The following is a 24,919-nucleotide window of genomic DNA, read 5'->3' on the forward strand; positions in this document are numbered from 1 at the left end:
ATGGGAAATAGATGGGGAAACAGTGGAAACAGTGTCAGACTTTATTTTTGGGGGCTCCAAAATCACTGTAGATGGTGATTGCAGCCATGGAGTTAAAGACACTTACTCTTTGGAAGGAAAGTTATGACCAACCTAGATAGCATATTCAAAAGCAGAGACATTACTTTGCCAACAAAGGTCCGTCTAGTCAAGGGTATGGTTTTTCCAGTAGTCATGTATGGATGTGAGAGTTGGACTGTGAAGAAAGCTGAGCGCCAAAGAATTGATGCTTTTGAACTGTGGTGTTGGAAAAGACTCTTGAGAGTCCCTTGGACTGCAAGGAGATCCAACCAGTCCATTCTAAAGGAGATCAGTCCTGGGTGTTCTTTGGAAGGAATGATGCTAAAGCTGAAACTCCGATACTTGGGCCACTTCATGCAGAGTTGACTCATTGGAAAAGACTCTGATGCTGGGAGGTACTGGGGGCAGGAGGAGAAGGGGACGACAGAGGATCAGATGGCTGGATGGCATCACTGACTTGATGGATGTGAGTTTGAGTGAACTCCGGGAGTTGGAGATGGACAGGGAGGCCTGGTGTGCTGCGATTCATGGAGTCGCACAGAGTCGGACACGACTGAGCGACTGAACTGAAACTGAGAGACCATTCATATTCCTTGGCTTTCAGCTGCTTCATTTGAACCTCTGCTTTCATCATCACATCTCCCTCTTTTACTATGCTAGCACTGTCACACAATTTTCTTCATTCCTGGCTCAGGGTTAGATGACTGAGGGGATCCATGACTGATCTCTTCACACAGCTCTGTATGTGACTGACTACACTGCTGCTGCTGCTCCTAAGGTGCTTCAGTCGTGTCGGACTCTGTGCCACCCCACAGACGGCAGCCCACCAGACTCCAGGAAAGAACAATGGAGTGGGTTACCATTTCCTTCTCCAATGCATGAAAGTGAAAAGTGAAAGTGAAGTTGCTCAGTCGTGTCCGACTCTTTGCGACCCCATGGACTGTAGCCTGCCAGGCTCCTCCGTCCATGGGATTTTCCAGGCAAGAGTACTGGAGTGGGTTGCTATTGTGCCTTGATTTATCTGAGGCACCAGTAAACACTGAAAGCCACATCCTTGGCTTTCTCTCCAGAGCATGCTTTTCTGATAGCGTATCTCTAATTTTAGCATCTTCTCTCAATTTATCTTTTTCCTCTCACATTTTACTATTAGTACCAAGAAGAAAACAGGTAATTTCACACTTAGGTTGGAAATTCAGCTGAATATCCAAGTTCATCACTTACAAGTCCTGCTTTTCACATACAGGACACAAACATGCTAAGATTTCTATCACTAAAAGACATGGAGTCTCCTTTCCTCCAGTTTCCAATAACATTTTCCTCATTTCCTACTAAACTACACCACTAGTACTTTTAACATCCATATTTATACCAACAATCTGCTTAACCCAATTTAGGTATTCTCTATGACACTTCCCTTGTGGCTCAGATGGTAAAACATCTGCCTACAAGGCAGGAGACCAGGGTTCAATCACTGGGTTGGGAAGATCTCCTGGAGAGGGAAATGGCAATCCACTCCAGCACTCTTGCCTGGAAAATCCCACGGACGGAGGAGCCTGGCAGGCTACAGTCCATGGGGTCGCAAAGAGTCGGACACGACTGAGCGACTTCACTTCACTTCACTATGATATATAGGTTCTCTCTATCATGATCCTCATTTTCTTCTGGGCTCTCACTGGACAAGGCTTTACCATGCATATTTCTACTAATTGTCTGTTCAAGGCAATTTATATCATGCTCCTCAAAATTCTTCCATGACAAATATTCAATTCTAAAGTCACTTTCACTCTTTTGGCTATTTATTATAGCAGTACTTGGTCTCCAATCACTGTAATGAACCATACTGAATACTGAACTAGGAAAGTCATTTTCACTGAGCAACAATAATCCTGAGAATGTTGGAGTTTTTTCCATTTCAAACTTTTAGCTATATCATTACAATTTTTAGAAAGCAATGAAATTTTACTCATATTTTTCTGTGACAGTCATCTTATATCCTGATTATATTAAAAAATAAAAATACCATAAGTTCTTTGAATAGAAGTAATAACCATTTATCTAAATAGGTATTATTGTGGGTTTAACTATATCCTCCCAAAGATATGCTCAAGTCCTAACCCCCAGCACCTGTGAATGTGAACTTATTTGAAAACAGGGTCTTTGCAGATGTAATCAATTAAGAGATGAGGTCATACTGGCTTAGGGTGGACCTCAAATCCAATGAACAGTGTTTTTATAAGGGGCAGGAGATACAGATAGAGAAAAGGAAGACAGCCATGTAAAAATGCAGGCAGAACTGGAGTGCTGTAGTTAGAGGGCAATGAATGCCCTTGTTATGCTATGCTAAGTCACTTCAGTCGTGTCCGACTCTGTGTGACCCCAGAGACAGGAGCCCACCAGGCTTCCCCGTCCCTGGGATTCTCCAGGCAAGAACACTGGAGTGGGTTGCCTTTTCCTTCTCCAATGCATGAAAGTGAAAAGAGAAAGTGAAGTCGCTCAGTCGTGTCCGACTCTTATCGACCCCATGGACTGCAGCCTACCAGGCTCCTCTGTCCATGGGATTTGCCAGGCAAGAGTACTGGAGTGGGGTGCCATTGCCTTCTCCATGAATGCCCTTAACTGTCAGCAATAATCAGAAACTAAGAAGAGGTAAAGAAGGATTCTCCCCTAGAGCCTTCAACATGAGCATGGCTCTGGTGACACCTTGATTTCAGACTTACAGCCTGCTGACCTGTAAGAAAATTAAATTTCTGTTGTTTTAAGCCACCCGGTTTGTGGTACTTTGTTACAGCAGCCCTAGGAAACTAATACATACATAAACTTGTACACACACACACAAAGTAGATAAAATTACAGAGAATAATTTCCCTACCTCAATCAACAAAAATAAAGAACGTCCTATTTACAACTCTCCATGCATCACACACTTCCTTCATTTAATAAAAGGACATTTAAAGTACACCCCTCAATGACAGTAACATTAACAGACAGGGGAAGAAGTTAAAGTTTTAAAAATGACTTAAATAGAAATGGCACTTAAAAAGAAATAAAAGTGAAGCAAAAAGACATAGACATAGTGTATTTGGGTAGAAGTATATACTATTATCTCACTCCCCTATTTTCTAGTAGTATCTACAATTAGGGGCTTCCCTGGTGGCTCAGAGGTTAAAGCGTCTGCCTGGAATGTGGGAGACCCGGGTTCAATCCCTGGGTCGGGAAGATCCCCTGGAGAAGGAAATTGCAACCCACTCCAGTACTCGTGCCTGGAGAATCCCATGGATGGAGAAGCCTGGTAGGCTAAAGTCCATGGGGTCCCAAAGAGTTGGACACAACTGAGCGACTTCACTTTCACTTTCATCGATAATTAATATCACATCTTAAGTAGCATAAAAATAAAAACACTATTGTGATGACCTTGGCAAATGTGCTTGGTTTACATTGCATCCTAAAGGAAATCAAAAAAAATAAATAAATAAATAAAGGAAATCAGTCCTGAATATTCATTGGAAGGACTGATATTAAAGGTGAAACTACAATACTTTGGCTACCTTATGTGAAGAGCTGACTCATCTGAAAAGACCCTGATGCTGAGAAAGATTGAGGGCAGGAGGAGAAGGGGATGACAGAGGATGAGACGGTTGTCGGATGGTATCACCGACTCAATGGACATGAGTTTGGGTAGATTTCAGGAGTTGGTGATGGACAGGTAGGCCTGGTGTGCTGCAGCCCACGGCATGGCAAAGAGTCGGACACAACTGAGCGACTGAACTGAATTCTTAGAAAGCTCCATATAGGCTAAGCTTTGAAAGATTTATACAATACTCAAAGATTTTAAGGGAAAGGGTACTTCCAAAGGTTAAGTTAAACCTAAACAAAAAAACAGGTCTTTGCCGTGAATAATTAATTGGGAATCTTATCTTACCTGTTGAATTACTTCTGGATATAGCATGGGTAATCTTTCTGCAATAAGAGCCAGTCCACCCATTCCTGCAAAAACTTGTAATGGTGACTGAATGGGACAGGTTTCAAGTAAAGATTCATCCAATATCCCATCCATACATTCATCACTTGGAGTGAGAGCCTCATCATCAGGACAACTACCAAGTAAATCTCCATGATCTAGAAGAATAATTGCAAATAACAGCTAAAAGAGAGGATCTATTTTTATAATACTTAATCATTTACAAAGCAGATGCTATTGCCATCTCTCTATTCAACAAAAGGGCATAATTATCCTGCTATTCAGATTTAGTTATTTTAAAGCTAGATGCTACAAAAATATTTAAATAACTTCTGATGTTGCTCCCTATAGCTGTTTCACTACGTGGTCTAGTCAGGATCAGCATCATATTGAGAGCTTTTGAAATGCAGACTCTCAGGTCGTACTCTGGACCTACTGAATAGGAGGCTGCAATTTTATACTGTCCTGTAGGGGATTTGCAAGCACACTGAAGTCTGAGAAGTACTATTCTTTAGGGCAAATAAGTAAAACATCAGAGACTTCAGAAAATATTAATGTATGTGCCTGTTATGCTCTAAAAGTATTCAATTAGGAAAAACTGAATAGTGACAAAAAATTTTCTTACTGAAAACTGAAAATTATACCATATTGATTAAATCTGAATCACTCACAGAGGAAAACCAAAAGCTTATGTTCACATACAACCAGATTCTATGAACATTAAAAGAGACAAATTATCCTGCTGAAAATTTGGGCAAAGGAAATGTATTAAAATTTATTAAAGAACACAAAGGGCTAATAATTAAAAACTGAACTTTAATCAAGGGAAAAATTGAAGATAAATAAGATACCATATCCCACACTATGAAAATCATTGCTTAAATAGCATTTATAGTAGTGAAATACTAGAATGAGAATGCTTCAACAACTGTGAAACAGATAAATTGTTACATCCATATAAAAATAGGAAGTAAAAATGCACATTTAGAAATATTTCATTGAATATATAAAAATAAAAAGTAAGAAACTGTATGATCCCACTTTTGAGAAAAAAATGCTTATGAGCACAAAATATCACTCAGTATAAATTATCAGTAAATTGGAAATTCTAAATGGGGCCCACACTTTGATTATAAAATTATGAACAATTAACATGGCTCATTCAGAAATATTTTTTAAAAATTAGGAAGTCCCTGGCAGTCCAGTGGTTAGGACTCCATGCTTTCACTGCTGAGAGCCAGAGTTCAATCTATGGTCAGGGAACTAAGATTCAACAAACTGAATGGTGTAGCCAAAGGGGGAAAAAAAATTAAAGCATATGGGCCCATAAAAAATAAAGTGATGCTACACAAGGAATTAACATTAATTTCCAACAGAAATAATGGCAATTTTCTATATTCACAAATAGTCATAAAGAAAAAAAAGTATCTCAAGCTGATGTAATAAAATGTACATTAAGTAATCAGCTACAGAAATCCCTGCCTGCTCAGATTACAGACTGTAACTTAAAAGAAGTATCGTACACGTACCTTTTTCAGGGTGCAGTCTTTTAAAAGAATCTGTTTTTGACAGACTTGGGTCTGTGATAACTCTGGATCCCAATTTAACAGTCAGATCTATTGAACGGTAACCTTGAGGAAGTTTTCGGTCATATAGCAGAGTTAAAAGTTGAGCAAGCGTCATTTCAGCTGGCAACGGCTGGCCTAAAAATGACATAACTAAGTTAAAACTGGAATCCAAGAGGGAGATGTTTACTTGATTCAATTTATTCAATCACTTAATGCTTTTAGTAAATTACAGGTTAAGAGTTTGATTCTGACACCAATTTCAAAACAATATAAAAACAGCCAACAGAAAGTTTATAAAACTCAAATCTGTTTCTGACAAGTGTAAACAATAATGTCTATACAAAGTGATGGACAGGGAGGCCTCGCAGGCTGCAGTCCATGGGGTTGCAAAGAGTCAGACACCACTAAGCTACTGAACTGAACTGAAACAAAGTGTTAATTAGTTACTAACCAAATCCCACTAAGATCTTCTGAGCATTGGTGAACAGAGAGAAAAAAAATTTCCATAAATCTGGAGTTGGCAAATCTTTTCCGAAAAGGCTAGATAATAAATATTTTAAGCTACAGAGGTCATACGGTCTCTGCTCCAACTACTACCTCTACTGTAGCATGAAAATAACTATGGGCAATACATAAATGAATGGGCATAGCTGCACTCCTATGTAAAGATATTTTTAAATTATTTATTTCAACTGGAGGATAATTTCTTTACAATACTGTGGTGGCTTTTGCCATAAATCACCCATGGGTGCACATGAGTCCCCCCGTCCTGAACCCCCTCCCGACCTCCCTCCCCACCCCATCCTTTTGGGTTGTCCCAGAGCACCAGCTTTGAGTGCCCTGCTTCATGCATCAAACTTATACTGGTCATCTATTTTACATATGGTGATATACATGTTTCAATGCTATTCTTTCAAATCATCCCACCCTCTCCTTCTCCCATATAGCCCTAAAGTCTGTTCTTTACATCTTTGTCTCTTTTGCTGTCTTGTATATAGAATGGGTATAGCTGTATTCCTATGAAAACGTTTTTATAAAAAGAAACATCCAGTCTACCTGGCATACTTTACTGACCTCTGTAGAAATCAACAATGTCTAAAGCTAAGAAGTAAAATCCAAAGTTAGTCGGCAATTTGATTATAATGATACAGCACACACATGCAGATAAAATGGCTATTACCTCGACAAAAGGAAAATATACTGGTCAAAGAATATGATTCAGGAAGACAGGAAGCTTAACTATCAGGGCTACATCTAAGAATTCCACTGCTAGAACTAGTTCTTTAAAATTAACCTCATGCTATGTCCTGTATAACTTGTTATGAATTAACTAAACATTAATTTTACTGATCATTTTATAGCACATTCATAACAAAATTTAAGAAGCTAGTGCAAAACTGCAACATTATAATGTTTAAAAAGGGTATCAAATAAGTTACTTTCTTTTTATTCTCACTTTTCTTGGAGAGATCTGTATGTATAAAAGTCTCACCAAATTATTTATCTCATCAACAGCATCTGATTAAACATGATTCTGGTTATGACACGTGATTTACTCATTTGTAAGATTACTAAAATTTTTGATATGCTTTATCATTGTGAACATTACCAGCTAAGAGTTTGTGGAACAGGTGAAACACAGGGACCGTAATTATCTTGCTGGCAGCGTCTGCTCCTGAGGAGGCACTTCCTGTTTTATCAGGCATTGTCCTCCCCCTCCTGGATGGTGGGCGAGGTGGCGTAGATGACACAGCACGTTTAGATTGGGACTTCAGCCCTAAAACAAACAAACAAAAACGTTACATAGCCAACACACTAATGAAGTAAAAGTGCATTTCCACAATATATTACTAAAGCACCAGGAACACCAAAAGACTCAAGTATTTCTTTTCCTGTAGTATCTAATCTCTTGATCCTATTTGTATTTGATCCTATTTGTCATTTATTATACTTCATGAATAACTGCACATGATTTAGCAACTAAACCACCACAATGAATAACTGGATGCATGTGTAACTATTTTTCAAGAAAGTATAAATTAATTCCTGTATTCTCTGAAATACATGTAGATGAGCATCCATTTACTGGAAAGTAATTTTGTGCAAATATGTACAGAAAAGCTTGTGTTCTTAATTTTTCTCTGAGAAAGAACAGATTAAACCAATATATGTCTTCTATTTAAGAAGAAATGTAATCTAGGTTGAGCTTTCTCTTCTGAACTAAGAATTTTGTTAAGAAAAACATCCTCCAAGATTATCCCTTATCTTGACCAATTTTTCCTGCATCTAATATAGTAAAAACTCAGTTTTCAACCAATTTTCTTTTGAAGATTTTTATTTTCTAATTTTATGGAATGAGCACAATATCGTAAGTGAAAACTACTGAATACTTTTTCAATTTGTATTTTATATTAAAAAAAAATTACAGAAAAATTCCTTAAGACTTAGTGAACTTTTAGAGTATAAGTGTCTGTACACTGTCAAGTTGAAATGCAGCATCTAAACTATTAACACATGTTCAGCATCTGATGAGATACAGTAAGCACAAAATAAGTTTAATAATTCCAATGCCAAAGAGTAACTGATTTCTGATACAACCATTGTGTATTTAATATTAAGACATCATTACACCAGCTTTTTACATTAATACTGTTTATTACATGAAGTTCCTATAAATGTTACACTTTATAGAAACCAACAAAATCAAGATTATATACGAAAAAATCATACCTGAAGCAACAACAACACTGTAATTATCCTGAAATCCATTTTCTGCCTTAACTTTTTCTTTTTCTTCATGGTTTTTCTTTTCCTTGTCATCTTTTTGTTCACTGATTAGTTTAGCAGTGATACTTGGTGTATCTATAAGAAATTTTTGTGTAAAATACATTGATTCTCAAAAATCATTAAGAAGGGAAATAATATCTTAGGGGACTTTACACAAGATTATATTATAACTAACACAAAGGCAATATAAATGGTCTGGAAAAAATATTACGAAGGCAAGTGTGACACATTCAATTCTCATTGATTTTATCAATGAAAGGGATTCATCATTCTCCTTAGGCCAGGATACCTAAACTCCAATCTCTAAAAAATATTTTTTATATTATAATGGTACTACCTCTAGAGGCAGTTTTTAAAACTATTATCAAGAACTTCTGTTTTATTTTAGGCATAGATCAATCTGCTTATCACCTATATCTATATATTTCAGTCCTCACAACATGCATATCAAGGAGAAATATTATTTTCAAAAGAAGGAAACAGTCTTAGCAAGGTTACTGATACAATCTGTAAAGGGCAATATGGAACTCAAGCTCAGAATTAATTCTAATATGCATTACATTAGAATTCTCCTGCTACAAATAGGAGTATAACCAAACAAGTTTAAGGAACAGAGGTTGCTGGTTTTATTATTTTTATTTGGCTAGGAATCTTAGATAAAATGACATATTTTACAAGTACTTTAAGAATGAATACCAAGGAGTTTCACAGATAGTCATTACTCTGAGTTAATATTTTCTTTCATGCTTTTGAATATGGCATGCTATTATAAATCATGAAATAAATGATGACCATACAATGATCTTATTTAACCACTGCTGCTGCTGCTGCTGCTGCTAAGTCGATTCAGTCGTGTCTGACTCTGTGCGACCCCACAGACGGCAGCCCGCCAGGCTCCCCCGGCCCTGGGATTCTCCAGGCAAGAATACTGGAGTGGGTTGCCATTTCCTTCTCCAATGCATGAAAGTGAAAAGTCAAAGCAAAGTCACTCAGTCGTGTCTGACTCTTAGCGACCTCATGGACTGCAGCCTACCAGGGTCCTCCGTCCATGGGATTTTCCAGGCAAGAGTACTGGAGTGGGGTGCCATTGCCTTCTCCAATTACTAAGAAACTCAAAAAGTTTTGAGGGGGAACATTTGGGGGAAATGGGGGAAAAAAGGACAGAGCTTCAGTGAGCTGCAAAACAACTTCAAGAGGCCTAATAAATGTGTATTTAGAATCACTAAAAGAGCAGAGTTATGGGAAGACAAATATATTCGAGAAACTAACAGGCAAAACATTTCCAAATCTGATAAAATTCATAAACACACAGATTTAAGTCAAAAAACTGAAATCATAAAAACATGAAGAAAACTACAAGGCATATTATCTGATGATAGTAATAGTCAAACTGCTTAAAAACAATGACAGAAATTAAAAAAAAAAACAACAAACAATCATTATTTGAAAGCAATACAGTTAAAAACAATAGAAGCAGGTAAAGGGACCACTTAAATAATTTTGGATTCTTTGTTTTCAAGAATATTAGTAAAATACATATGCACATGTTACTGTATCATGAGATGTGACTAAAGAATACAAATACAGTTTAAAGACCAAAGTACTGCTGACCAGAGGTTAAAGCAGGCACTTAGAAGTTTCTGGTATTTGCTAAGGATAACTCAGTTGGACTTTTTAGTAGGATACTGTTCTTCCACAGCCATCAGTTTTATTTTTAATTTTTAGATAATAAAGGGAGCTATTTTGCTCAATATTCTAAATGACAGAACAAGACATTTTAGAAAACAGAATTCATTTATGGTAAAGATAAATAAAATGTTAAACTTCCAGTTATTTGGTACTATGTCTATACATTTCGATTAAGTTAAATATTGTCATCTCAAAAGCTGAATTTCAGTACTCTTGTTCACTTCCTTCCTTTAATTAGAAATTTTTTCTTCATCATGTAAAAGGCACACTTTTAGAAAACTGAAATGTAGAAAAAAGTGTGTAAAATCAAATTTTCACAAAGTTTAGCTATAACAGGTAAGGTGGAGGTTTTCAAGTAAGAAAAAAACGTTAGACATTTATAATAGAATATATTATAAATGTTAGAATATAACACTTTACTGTGTAATATGTAAAATGTAGGAAAATATTATTATAATATGCACACATTCGTGTTACATGCAGTGTCTAAAACCGATAAACAATCTTTTCTACTTTATTTTCTCAAAGTGATCATATTCACTCAAGTGATTTAACTTACCGTCTATGTAAGTATGTTTGGTGTGCTTAGTCGCTCAGTCGTGTCTGACTCTGCAACCCCAGGGACTACAGCCTGTCAGGCTTCTCTGTCCATGGGGATTCTCCAGGCCAGAATACTGGAGAGGGTTGCCATACCCTCCTCCAGGGGATCTTCTCAAACCAGGGATCGAACACAGGTCTCTCACACTGCAGGCAGGCTCTTTACCATCTGAGCCACCAGGGAAGTGCAAGAATACTGGAGTGGGTAACCTCTCCCTTCTCCAGGGTATCTTCCCGACTCAGTAATTGAACCAGGGTCTCCTGCACTGCAGGCGAATTCTTTACCAGCTGAGCTACCAGGGAAGCCCAAATATGTACGGTAACAACTCCCCAGTCTCTTCAACTCAGTCTTTTATTTCAAATTTGGATTAATATTTCCAACTAATAAATAGATTATGCCAGTTTTTTGGGAACTCCTAACTTTTTCCAGTTAAGTGTTGCTCAAAGACTTAGAAACACACTGACTTATATTTAAATTGCAAATATTTAAATTTTCAGTTTGTTTTTTATTCTGACAATACACAAAATATCATAAATACTCTGAGAGGCAGAGTATGTGTCCTACTCACTGTTACAGCCCTAGAAGAAATTACTGTGCTTACACATAGCAGATACTCAATGAATTCATCACTGGCTAGGATTTCAGAAAGGCAAAAAAAGTGAAACTCACCACAGTTAACTGGCATTCTACCCCCAAAATGCTTTTACTTCAGAAACTTATATCCTATTTAAAGGCATCAACTTAGAGCTCTTGAAACACAGACAAGAAATCTAGGGGAAAATTTCTGTCTTCCTCACTGTTATAAACAATAAAGTCACCAGCCGATTCTACCTACTGACCATTCATTTATCCCCTAGATTTAGTAAACGTTTATTACTTAGAATGCTGTCATTCAACCTAATATACTGTGCAAGTCATCTACTATAAAATAGCTTTATGGTTTATCTCGAGAAAGTTCCATCAATAGCTTCCCAAAGCTTGTCGCCATTTCCAACTGCCCGTTCTGCCACTACTAAACACAACACACATAAAAACAAAAGAATTACTGGTGCTGGAATGTATTATACATTTTGTACACAGCATCCATGTTTTGAAATGTGAAACCATCTTGACCATTTCATGTCATTAAATAGCTCCTGAGTGAATGTAGTAAAATTATAAAAATGATAAAATTCCTATATACATATAACATAGTTACAGAAAAATAAATATTTAAATCTGACTTGCCTGACACTCTGTCCAGAACTTCTGATAATGTTGTTGAGACTGGCAAATGAAGTGTTCGGAATTTGTGGCCCGCTCCATACATTGGATGCTGGATGACGTGGCTAGTAGCATTAATTCTCCCCTTGTACAGCTGCAAATCAAGAAATAAAAAAGAAATTTTTTTGAAATATATGTCATTATATAATAACTTCAAAAGCATAAAAGAATAAAAATTCAATAATGCATACAAAAATATACGAGCTTATTTTCTGTATTTCTTCAAATGTGGCATGTCTGTCGTGATTTGTTGGTCAAATTTTGCATTAGCACTGTTATACCCAACAATCTGCCACTTTTCCTCCCAAATCAAATTATACTATTCATGGCAATTTACAACTACGTTATTCCAGACAGAGAGTTAGCTGAGATTTCTAAGTCCTATCATTAAGTATAAAAGCTATCATAGTTTCATTCTGCTGTATTAGAAATGAGAACAGAGATAACTGTAAGCTCTGATATGAAAACATAAAATATCTTTACACACAGTTCATCATTAAGATTTAATTTAATTGTTAAATACTCACTGGACAGGGAGACTGAAGAAACATTGTCACTTTCTCATCCTCCAGCATCAACTGCAAAAATAATCTACGTACAAACCCTGAAATATTGCCTGATGTTGGAAGGTTCCCTCTTTGAGGAGATGTCTGAAACAGTTCACAGAGAACCTGACAAAGTGAGAGATTTAAAAAGTTAAACGTGGCACTTCCAGCTTTTTACTTTAAAGAATAAAGAGGAAATTTTTAATGTGGATTAATAAGTATGTTTCAATTCATCAAATTAGCAATTAAAGAATATATTATTCCATCTTAAATGAGTAAGAGGTAGACATGAAGTTAAAAGTGAATCAGAAATTTCTGTGGATAAGAGAAGTTACTAGTACAGGGTTTTCAAAAAATACCTGGCAAAACCAAATTAATTTTAACTTCAATCAATATCTGAATATGGTTACTATACAATAAAAATTCTGAAAAAAAAATATTAAAAATATAAAATAAAGCCTTAACAAGAAACTAAGAGAGAAAACTAGGACAGAAGACAATGGAACAGAAAGTTTCACTCTACCCACAGGCAGAAACCAAATTTTCAAACACTCATATTTAAGGACTTAAATTGGTAATTTAAGCATTTCTTTCAAATTAGGCACATTAAGTAAATAGTTTCCCAATAATATAGCTGAGGCAATAAAGTATTTTCCTCTTCTAAAAGTTAAGTCATTTGGTAATTTTTTAAAACTATAATAGCTCATCCTTTTAGATATTAATAGTTTAACCTGGATAAGCACTATTAAATAAGGGAGTACATGCTCGTTCCTATTTATTGGTGTCTACCATGTCTCACAGGGTTGGACACGACCGAGCAACTGAACTGAACTGAACTGAACCAAGTCTCAAACAAGCACTATGCTAGTATACACAGCACAGCATGCTTGTTTACATTATAATCCTCTCAAAAAAAAAGTCTTTTGAGAGGCAGGTATTACTATGTCCCTTTTATAGTTTAAAACTTGTTGAAGATCACAACAGCTGGAACAAGCAAAATCTGGAAAAAAGGAACCAGAATTATTTTAGAGATAATTCCAGCTTTCAAGATTCTTGGCCCCCAGACTCAATACAATAATCTTTCATACTTTGAATGTGATTTGTCAAGAGTCTCCTATCTGAAACCTACTCTAATGTGCTTCATTAGAAGCAAATCAACAGCTTTTAACAATCCAGTTACTACAAAATGTAATGCCTTGATGCAGATGAGGCCTTCAATGGCCACCTTTAAGTGGTCAATCTTGTTCCAAGAGCTGAAGCATTGTATTGGGGGTAGATTTTTAAAAAAGAGGAATGTTTGACCTTTAGCTAGAATCTTGAAGAGTTTGTCCGTCATTCATCAAAAAGAATAACTGACTTAGGTTAACAAGTGAAGAGAGGAGGGAAGAGATATCAGTACTTAATATTAATTATGGTTTAAATTCAAATCCTTAAATGCACCCAACAGGAAACTTCATCATCACCTGGCCCTAATACATGCCACTTTCTGAACTAATTTCAAGAGTGTTATGTGACAGCACATTAAAATAATAAGACACCTGGAACAGAAGGCAGTTTTTCTACTCTTACCTGGGCCATCAGCTTTTGATTATTAGGGTGACATGAAATGCACTGCAGAAAGAATGCAACAGTCGCATTCTCGATTGCTGTCCTCTGCTGAGTAGTCAATCCTGTTGTAGCAGCTGAGGAAAGAGAAGCCGATCTCGCACTGGTCTGTTGTGCGCTTAGGCTGTGCCCTCCAGAGGTGGACCCAGAGTGACACAGTAAAAACAGAAGCGCTGTCCACAGTGGATTGACTTCGGACCCACCAAGCCAGTCTTTCATAATATGGCTATTGCCAACTTCTGTCAAAAACCTAAGAACAGGAGCAACCAGGTCTGCTGTGATGGGCATCTTATTACACTGTTGGGGAACGTGGTGCCGTCTCAGTTTGTCCTGGGAAGTGTCTACTGATTGAGCAATGCTTTCAGAGTAAGAAGTGTGGTTAAAACAAAAACTAGCCAGACTCCTCACAAGAAGAGAAGGCAAACCCGAGTCCAATAATTGTTTGATAGCTTCTGGAGATTGAGAAGAGGAAGCAAGGGTTGCCAAATGTGATTCAGTTAGGGCAAGAGGTGCTTGTGCATTTTTAGAGTCGTCTGTTAAAGATGAACTGAGATCTTGCTTTTTGCTATCATCTGTCATGGACAGTCCATGGTGACACTGCACTGGGGGAGGGGTAATGCCCATCCAGCCCATGAGCAAAGAAAAATAGCTTGGGTGTATGTGACACATCGAGCAGAGCAGACTGTCCACAGCTTTCTTCAAAACCATATTGCAGGGAAGAGACATGGACCAATTAAAAAGTAACCTAAGGAATAAAAGATACCACGTTTAAAAAAAAATTTTAGGAAGACCTCACTGTCCATTATTTCTACTAGAAATCACTCTGATGAAAATTACACAGTCTAACATTCAGTATTAGGACACTATAATGTCTCAGCAAGATTGGTTCTAATAAACATCATTAAGTACTTCAGTAGGCTGAAGTAAGACTTGCAAGATGAGCACAGAAAACTGAGATCTCTATCAAAATGGTTCTACCATTCTCTGTGTGACCTAAAAAAAAAAAATGACATACAGGAAATAATGAAAAAATTATAGCAAAGAAATGTTTAGATTAAATTTGACATGATTAATCGTTTTAATTCATGTCTGCAAAATGAAAACTATTAGTGAGCTTCACTAATAAATCATGGATTATGCCAACTAAAAAAAGCAAAAATGACAAACTAGAGAAAAAAAAGCCAACCCTTTATGAGTCATAGAACTCTTCAGAAATAAATATTATATTTTGCCATAGAGTTATTAGGCAGTCAGCTCAATAAAGCCTTAACTGCATATGGTGAAGAAATGTGGGTTAAGTGGAAACTTCTAGTCAAAAGAACAATCATAGCTGTCTAGAAAGAATGAAAAACAAACAACTGGAAGAACCGTTTAAAGCAGTCTTTTAAAATTTCTAGTTACACTTTCCCTCCAAAGTTGTACATTAAAGATAAAAGAATCTGGTGAGTAAATTTACAAAAGAGAATAAACAATGTGAACTGCAGAATACATTACACATTCCAAATTTAGGTGGGAAAAGCAGCAATGACATTAGTACAGCTTCTTAAAACATGAAGATTAAATTTGAGTAGCATCTCATTTCAAAATGATATCATTTATACTTATCTAGCACTTTCTTTTTATACAACTAAGCATACAAAAATGCTGCTTTATCAAGTAAAAACCTAAAGTGATCTAATACTGGGGAGAAAACGAATTTCGTAAATCATACTTACTCGAAGAGTTCTCGGTCTAGCAGTGCTGGTAAATCATATTCTACCAGCAGTTCGTAACTGTGCCACAAAATTGCTGCTACACAGTGCAAATGAGAAGGAGATGGCATCAGAAGACCATACTCTATTGATGAAGAGTTAGGACACATGTAACTCATCCTGCCACTTCTTTTCATAGCAGCCACTCTTGCAGAATCACTGACCCATTTTAACAAGGCCTGAATTCTTAAAAAAAGAAGATGAATTCAAATAATCAATGATACTACAGATAAATTCCACCACTGCATGTAAACAATGTATATATGAAAATAATACATGAGTATTCTCAGTAATTTTAATTTAAAATAGGAGGGAAAAGGAATTATGCAATCAATAATGTCAAAGTAATTCTAATTTTCCAATAATACCTATTTAAGTGATGAAAATATCTGCAATAACTCATCTAATCAGTATATAAATATTGATTCTTACCTCATTTATGACAGAACATATAAATGTCTAGAATTACAGGATATACAGTTTAAAAAAACTAATTTTATCCTCTAAATTTTTACTCTTTTTATAATAAATCCACATACCGTAGAGCAGTGATTGGGGGTCAGCTCTTCATTGTGCAGAATCTCATGCAATATACCGTGTTTCACATCTCCGGTCCCCAAATACTAGTACCAGCCACCCACCTCCTGCCCTCTGACAACCCAACAGCCTCAACACACATACGTTTTCAAGTGCCACCCTACTACACTCCATTGCCTAGAGCTGGGACCACAAAATGAAAGCAAAAGACTTTTTAAAGCAATGCTTTGAACTTTGTATTTTTAAGGGGGGGGGGGTAGATTTATTGTCAAGTTCTTAAAACACTGTTTATCTTTGTTTTGTTTACTTTTAAATGTCTAGTTTAGAGCACAAGATTCTTCACTTAACGTTAAAAGAAATGGGAGTTGGAAAGGGTATTATACCACTTAATCCCTCTCTCTACCCTGAAGGACTGAAGGATCAACTGCTTTAAATTGCATATGATAAGAAATAAGGAAAAATCACTGGAAAAGAAGGGAGATGAGGCAATTAGGGAAAAGTAACATTTCCTAGAAAAACAGCAGCCAAAATCTTGTCATTAATATCAATTCTAAAATATTCTGAAACAGCTATATTTGCATTATTCTAAGAAAGTAATTTTAAGCGCAATTTCTTTTTATGATTAAAAAAAGTTAAAAATAAAATAACCACAAGACTGCAGGAAACCTATTCCAGAAAAATATTTAGCACATATTTTTAACCCTATTAATCATTATGATTCAAATTTGACTTTAATTACTATTCACTTTGTCAAAACATATTCCAATATATTTTTAAATATAATATAGTTATCATACAGTTTATATAAAGCAAAAGTTTAATGGAAAGGAAGTCAGCCTATTCAATATTTTGAAGTTATCTGACAAACTAATTTTACTTTGTTAAATATATTCTTTAAATATTTTTAACCTGGAGTACATGAATGCAATGAATTTAAAATTAATGAAAGGAAATATCAGGGAATAAGTAACAATTTTTCCAAGATGACTTCACTGCCAGGCACTCTAATTCATGCCCTTCAGTCTGACCTACATAAATCTCCCCTTATTAGGGACACTGTTCTGTCTCCTCAGTCCTGAAAGTCCAAGTTGGACTGAATAAACTTGATCTCTCTAGTATTAGCACAATGCCAGACACATACCAACTACTCAGTGAACAGCTGTAAAATGAGTATGAACCCACCAAAAAATTAATAATCTGTTAATAATTCATGAAGATGTTTAACAACATACCAAATGCTTTCACTTTAAATACAAATTAATAAAAATAAAGAATCTTAATTGAATATAAAATATTCAACATACTTAACAGGATATTAACTCAGGAAACAGTCTCCAGCATAAAGATAATTCATATTACTTATACAAACAAAAGCATGTTTCAAAGACACTTGCACTTCTTATGAATTTGAAGGTAAAAGACATCAAGGAAGAACTACATTAGTAAAACATAGCTAAAATTACCTATACTGAAAGATCAGTAAACATTTAGGTGAAACAATCAGTATTATTTACTTGGATGACAGTGTCTCACTTTGTGGTAAGAAGCAGGAGAAAGAAGGGAAAGAATCTAATGAAAAGATGTCAGTGGGTAATATAAATAATCAGTGAAACCATTACTATTATCAAAATAGTCCAGGTATCTAATATAGACAGAATATTCCTTTATTTCTGTAAGTTTAGTAATACCTAAGCTTAACTTTTACAAAAAGATCTTTAAAAAAAGCATTATTAGTAAAATCCACTACATGAGATTATGTGTACATATGTTCTTGTGTGAAAAATGAGATCACCACATACCTATCTTTTGTTCCAGGATCCTGAGTTGTTCCAAGCTGATAAAGAATATCTATCGTAGAGTCAGAAGAGAGTCCATTCAGTCTTCCAAAAAGTAAAGGGCTATTTAAATCTTGTAAAAAGAGAATCAAAAGGAAAAATTTGCTAAATAAGCAAATGAGATGAAAAGATTCGCTCAATTTAAATTATTCATTAAACATAACTTCTATAAAATTCAACAACAACAACAAATCAAACTCCAAAAATAATGAAGCCATATGGAAATTAATTTTGGAAACGGAATTAATCAAACATCATAGTTCAAATATTGTTTCTCTGTAGATATGTAAAAATTCAAATATCAAAATTAATTGTCACCTGTAGGATCACTGCCTGATGCTGCACAATTTCTCAGAAGAATGTCTATAAGCTTTAGGCCAATTCGAGTGGACTGAAGTCCTATCTTGACGAGCACAACCTCAATGTTGGGTGAATGCATTCCACAGTACGGAGACATCAGTAAGGCAGCACAAGTCTGTAGCAAATTAGCAGTAGGTGCAGCTGCACTTGCCATCATTCCTTCCAGATCACTTATGTGAGTAAGGCAATGATGTAATAACCGTAACCATCCAATACTGAAATACAAAACACAAAACAGCCTATACGGGTTAATTTAAGTAGCTTAAATTACTTCAGACTTCTGAAGTAAAAACTTTTCCAAGATCAAACAAAACACGTCCAAGATCAGCAAGTTGTAGACAGATTGTCATAGACAGGTTGTCTTACTGAATGAAGTCATACACAGAAAGACAAAAATGACATGGTATCACTTACATGTGGATTATTTAAGAAAAGGGTGGCGGTGTACAAATGAACTTACTTACAAAACTGAAACAGAGGCATGGATATAGAAAACAAACTTATAGTTACCAGGGATAAACTGGAAGATTGGGGTTGACATACACACACTACTATATATGAAAGAGATAACTACTAAGAACCTGCTATATAGCACAGGGAACTCTACTCGATACTCTGTAATGGGCTACATGCAAAGACTCTTTAAAAAAAAAAAAAGAGGAGATCTGTGGTAAAAAAAAAAAAATTTGTGCCTTATCGAGCAGAGAAAATAACCAGCATGTTGTATTTCATAAGTAGGTAGCACCAATCTATGTTAAAAAAAGAATATTTTTAGAATACTATAACATCAATAAGAGTTAAACACACAGCAAGTTTCCCCTATAACACACAAAATAAAAATACTTAAGTACAAGTCACATTTAGGAATTATGAACTTGCTTTTTATTTAGTCAGGAAATAGTTTTGTATATACATATATGCATAAATATAAACTGCACAGGATCACAGAATTGCAAAACTGAAAAGACCCAGCAGCTTGAAAATAAAAAAGAAATTCCAATTTTCTTCCTCAGGTAAAACATACAATAAAACCAATCTATAAAAATTTCAAACATCCAAATTTACCAGACGAATGTAAATTAAAGGACACATTCACGTCCTTCTTTGTTTGGTCAGTTTGTATCAATTTGTATGGTTCATATCAAACCCTTTACTGACTGGCCATATTAATGGCCATATTGACCCATGGCCATAATATGGCCATATTAATCCATACTGACTGGCCAGTATTCTTAAGAATTACTGTATAACAGACCAGGTGCTTATCTGTGTGGTCAACTTGTTTGATTCAGATATTCTCTTGGGGATAGGCATTTGGAAATGCTTACATAAGACTACAGTCCAAAGAAGTGGAACTTACACCTACATAAAGCACATCACAGATCATCTCAAAATTTAAACACACATGAATCTCAATTTTAACCAGCCTCAAAGTTCTGTTTCTATGCAATTATTCTTTATTATGGTCACCTCATGCGAAGAGTTGACTCACTGGAAAAGACTCAGATGCTGGGAGGGATTGGGGGCAAGAGGAGAAGGGGACGACAGAGGATGAGATGGCTGGATGGCATCACTGACTCGGTGGACGTGAGTCTCAGTGAACTCCGGGAGTTGGTGATGGACAGGGAGGCCTGGCGTGCTGTGATTCATGGGGTCGCAAAGAGTCGGACATGACTGAGCGACTGATCTGATCTGACACTTAAAAATTTATGACATTATTTAGAAACCTATGAAACAAAGAATTTTCTAAACTCAAAATAAACAAAGAAACCACAGAATAAATTTCATGAAAAGCACAGAAAGGTTTTTCTTAAGAATGAGGAACTACATACCTTGTTTTGGATACCTGATCTTCAGATGGAAGAAAGGGGTTATTAACTGTTGCTGAAGAAGTGGTACCAAAAGCAGTGAGGCCCAGTAATTTGATCTGTGAAAGGCCTAGTGTGCTGGCATCTCGTGGACGATGGAGTCTAAGGCAGACAGCGGAAGCTACTTCAGCTTTCACAAGTTGAATTTTTATGTAGGTAAGACCACTTGTGACAACAGGAGTGGACAATGGAAGCATGTTTACTCCATCTGCACTTACTTCTACAGACACTGAGGAGGGGCAGGCTACAGGAAGAGAAAATTAAACAATTACTAAAGAAAAAGTAAACGCGAGTTCATATTTTAATGGCAACTACAGTAAAATGGACTTCCCTGGTGGCTTAGATGGTAAAGCATCTGCCTACAATGCGGGAGACCCAGGTTCAATCCCTGGGTCAGGAAGATCTCCTGGAAAAGGAAATGGCAACCCACTCCAGTACTCTTGCCTGGAAAATCCCATGGACGGAGAAGCCTGGTAGGTTACAGTCCATGGGGTCGCAAAGACCTGGACACGACTGAGTGACTTTACCTTACAGTAAAATGGCAGCTTTCAGTTATAATTCATTATGAATTCATAAGAAAAATATGTATACGCTAAGTCATACTTTGTCACTAACTTTCATTATAATTGATTTTGGAGCTATTATATGAAATTTATAGTATAACAAAAATTGCACATAAAAAATTCTAACATTAACCTAAAAACAGAGCAACTGAAGACATGCAATCTACATACACTTCATCTTCTTGAAGAAAACAAAAACAGGCAATTACTCTGTTATTTCTACTCTCAGAATTATCACCAGCAAAATGGGGTGTTTGATTAGTATGCTGTGGTTTACAGCTGTATATAATTTAGGAAGAATGTGACTTTAAAAGTACCTTTTCATAAACTCATTATTTCACTACTATCACATTGCTATGATTTTAAACACATTTGAGTTTAAAAATTGTTTTCACCTCTGATCCTTTTTTGCCTTTCAAAATGTAAACATTCAGAATATTTAAAATAATTTCCTGCTAAAATTTAAGGAGGCCAAATGAAGTAATTGAAAAAGCAAGAGTTCCAGAAAAACATCTACTTCTGCTTTATTGACTATGCCAAAGCCTTTGACTGTGCGGATCACAACAAACTGTGGAAAATTCATAAAGAGTTGGGAATACCAGACCACCTGACCTGCCTCCTGAGAAATCTGTATGCAACTCAAGAAGCAACAGATAGAATTGGACATGGAACAACAGACTGGTTCCAAATAGGAAAAGGAGTACATCAAGGCTGTATATTGTCACCCTGCTTATTTAACTTCTATGCAGAGTATATCATGAGAAATGCCAGGCTGGATGAAGCACAAGCTGGAATCAAGATTACCGGGAGAAATATCAATAAGCTCAGATATGCAGATGACACCAACTTACGGCAGAAAGTGAAGAACTAAAGAGCCTCTTGATGACAGTTAAAGAGGAGAGTGAAAAAGTTGGCTTAAAACTCAACATTCAGAAAATTAAGATCATGGCATCTGGTCCCATCACTTCATGGCACATAGATGGGGAAACAATGGAAACAGTGGCAGACTTTATTTTCTGGGCTCCAAAATCACTGCAGATGGTGACTGCACCCATGAAATTAAAAGATACTTACTCCTTGGAAGAAAAGTTATGACCAACCTAAATAGCATATCAAAAAGCAGAGACATTACTTTGCAACCAAAGGTCTGTCCGTCTAGTCAAAGCTATGGTTCTTACAGTAGTCATGTATGGATGTGAGAGTTGGACTATAAAGAAAGCTGCGCTGCCCGAAGAATTGATGCTTTTGAACTGTGGTGTTGGAGAAGACTCTTGAGAGTTCCTTGGACTGTCAGGAGATCCAACCAGTCCATCCTAAAGGAAATCAGTCCTGAATATTCACTGGAAGGACTGATGCTAAAGCTGACTTCAATACTCTGGCCACCTAATGGGAAAAACTGACTCATTGGAAAAAACCTCGATGCTGGGAAAGATTGAAGGTGGGAGGAGAAGGGGATGACAGAGGATGAGATGGTTGGATGGCATTATCGACTCAACGGACATGAGTTTGAGTAAACTCTGGGAGTTGGTGATGGACAGGGAAGCCTGGCATGCCGCAGTCCAAGGAGTTGCAAAGAGTCGGACACGACTGAGCGACTGAACTGAACTGAACTGAACTGAATAAAGTAATTGGGTGCTGCAGTGGTAAAGAATCTGCCTATCAATGCAAGAGATGTGTTCAATCCCTGGGTGGCAAGATCCCTTAGAGTAGGAAATGGCAACCTGCTCCAACATTCTTGCCTGGGTAATTTCATCAACAGAGGAGCCTGGTAGGCAACAGTCCACAGTGTCACAAAGAGTCTGACGCTACTGAGCACACACACACAACCAAGTAATTAACTGGCAGTTGCTATGGGAAAATTCTCACAAACAGGGAAGAACATTTAATGAATTTATCTATCAACTAAAACAACCTTTGAACCTTGATTTTAATGTCAACTATAAAATCAGGAAGTAACTTTTATTATATGCCAATTATACCCCTGGTTTGCACAGAGAACTAGGTAAGCCACATAATTTTTAAATTTAATCTTAACCTTTCAAGGAAGTATTATCCACATTATATAATCTCTTTGACTCTACCAATACAAACTGATGGAAAGAGATTAAATAATCCAAACCCTCACATGAATAAAGGGTACATTTTATAAGGGTACATGGGTTTATGTTTAAGCCCATATTTTGATTCTAAAGGCTATCTTATTTCTACTGGAATATTCTGTATCTTTAGTTTGTGCTCTGATCTCAAACCAAAAGTATTAAGCACATTTGTGTTAGAAAACATGTAATCTATTGATTTGTCATAATGTACAAGAGTCCTCCATTTTAACATCCTTCCTGTCCAAAGTACTATGTATAAATTCTAGCTACAATTCAAAGCCACTTTCTCCTTCCCAAATAAGCAGTTTCCTCCTCATCTTAGATTATCTTCTAAGTCTTACACTGTTGGAGGTTATAATGACTTATATTTTGCCATGTAATATATTTATTTTTGACCTGCCAAAACACTGCATTTATCTACTTTTTTCTGTCATTTTATTCATTATATCTATTTTAATCTGGTATGTGTGGATTCTACAACTCTGTTAGGGTATAATAATAATCTAATCTTGCAAATAAGTATAAAAATTTATTCTTCCAAATATGCCAGTGGTGTACAAAATTTCCCATAGATCTACATTAAATTATTGAGTGACATATGATAGCAATGAGAATCAATCAATGAAGATAAATGACTGTCACAACTTCAACAATTATGTATAAATCATTATATTTATATTGAAAGAATTTGGGAACCAGCACAAATGTAAAATAGTACTTCATATTTCTTCATGAATGCTTTAAAGAGTTCCTTCTTCTTTTAATGTGTAACTTATTTTTAAAAAATTCTTTACAATTAATTATTTCCCTTGCAAAGTTACAACAAAGTGTATTAAATGAAAATGCATCATCAAATGGATGATACTCAAAACATTAAAAATTTAAAGGTCATAATATTTAAAATATCAAACTCTACATATTACAATAAAAAATTCTTTGCAGAAGTAATTACCTTACAATGGGAAGGGAATCTATGTTAATTTCACATTACAGAGCTAGGACTGAGGAGCAGAAAAACTAAGAAAGCTATCTACAGTTGTACAAACTAACTCATTTTATCTTAATGCTATAGTGCAATAAATTTGGGAGAATGTGAAAGGCAAAATAATACACACCTTGGATATATTTCCTTAAGTTTCATCACACATTCTGTTTATTTCAGGGGAATAGTCATGCCAATTCATTTGATGGTAAATGATGTGGTGGTAATGTTAATATTATATTAAATAGTTCAAAATTAAGCTATCTGGCAATTTTATCTAAGTTTATCTAGTTTGCTAAGTATATTTCTCATTTTTTAAATGCTCCTATATGTTATAGTTTATTTTCATGATGGATCTTTAAACAAATTATTACTCACTTGCAAGAGATGCCAGGTGAGGTTGGATATGTATCTCTTTAAGGAGCACTGCTGCAGGAAGGTGAATGGTAAGGTCGCACCAAGCCTCCTCTGGCAGAAAGATGTAGGACCAAGCAGCAGAGCGAGCTCTTCTATGGGGGGGCGTGGCCTGCAAAAGCACCTCAGCTGGTTGGGCAGTGGGACTGCTAGATGTGATTGTACCTACAGAAGTATTTCAAATAAAATAAAAACTTGCAAAAGAAACCTAATAAAGCATCAAGAGCTATTCAAATCACAATAATTACAGTAGAAAAATTAGCTAAAAACATGAATATTTAATATTATGAATGCACTTAATATACTTAGCATAATTTGTCACAGTATTCACAAATAATCAGGACATCCAGTCAACTGGCAAGGTCGTATATAATTTCTATATACTAACATGTCAAATGAAAACTAAACAAGCAACAACAAACCGAGCACAGTAATTC

At 35.9% G+C, this 24,919-nt stretch overlaps 1 protein-coding gene across 16 annotated transcripts in view; it reads right to left on the reverse strand.

Annotated features, from left to right (window-relative positions):
• The window catches only part of BIRC6 (baculoviral IAP repeat containing 6), a 215,065-nt gene that overhangs the window by 66,324 nt on the left and 123,822 nt on the right, over positions 1 to 24,919 (reverse strand). For all 16 annotated transcript variants that reach the window (XR_015137258.1, XM_086327523.1, XM_086327522.1 and 13 more), the window contains 12 exons: positions 24,447 to 24,647; positions 20,389 to 20,668; positions 18,515 to 18,771; positions 18,161 to 18,269; positions 15,789 to 16,010; positions 14,038 to 14,818; positions 12,451 to 12,594; positions 11,888 to 12,017; positions 8,317 to 8,448; positions 7,196 to 7,363; positions 5,548 to 5,721; positions 3,980 to 4,176 (listed from right to left, as the gene is read on the reverse strand). Coding sequence is in view for 15 of the 16 variants with exons in the window: in XM_086327523.1 (XP_086183649.1) it covers positions 3,980 to 4,176; positions 5,548 to 5,721; positions 7,196 to 7,363; positions 8,317 to 8,448; positions 11,888 to 12,017; positions 12,451 to 12,594; positions 14,038 to 14,818; positions 15,789 to 16,010; positions 18,161 to 18,269; positions 18,515 to 18,771; positions 20,389 to 20,668; positions 24,447 to 24,647 (2,795 nt within the window). In the remaining variant the exon portion in view is untranslated. The remainder of the gene's footprint in view (positions 1 to 3,979; positions 4,177 to 5,547; positions 5,722 to 7,195; positions 7,364 to 8,316; positions 8,449 to 11,887; positions 12,018 to 12,450; positions 12,595 to 14,037; positions 14,819 to 15,788; positions 16,011 to 18,160; positions 18,270 to 18,514; positions 18,772 to 20,388; positions 20,669 to 24,446; positions 24,648 to 24,919) is intronic.

The sequence above is a fragment of the Bos grunniens genome, chromosome 11 (assembly GCF_055505025.1).
Source record: "Bos grunniens cultivar Pamir isolate PY7600 chromosome 11, Bosgru_T2T1.0, whole genome shotgun sequence".
In the NCBI taxonomy this organism is placed as follows: domain Eukaryota; kingdom Metazoa; phylum Chordata; class Mammalia; order Artiodactyla; family Bovidae; genus Bos; species Bos grunniens.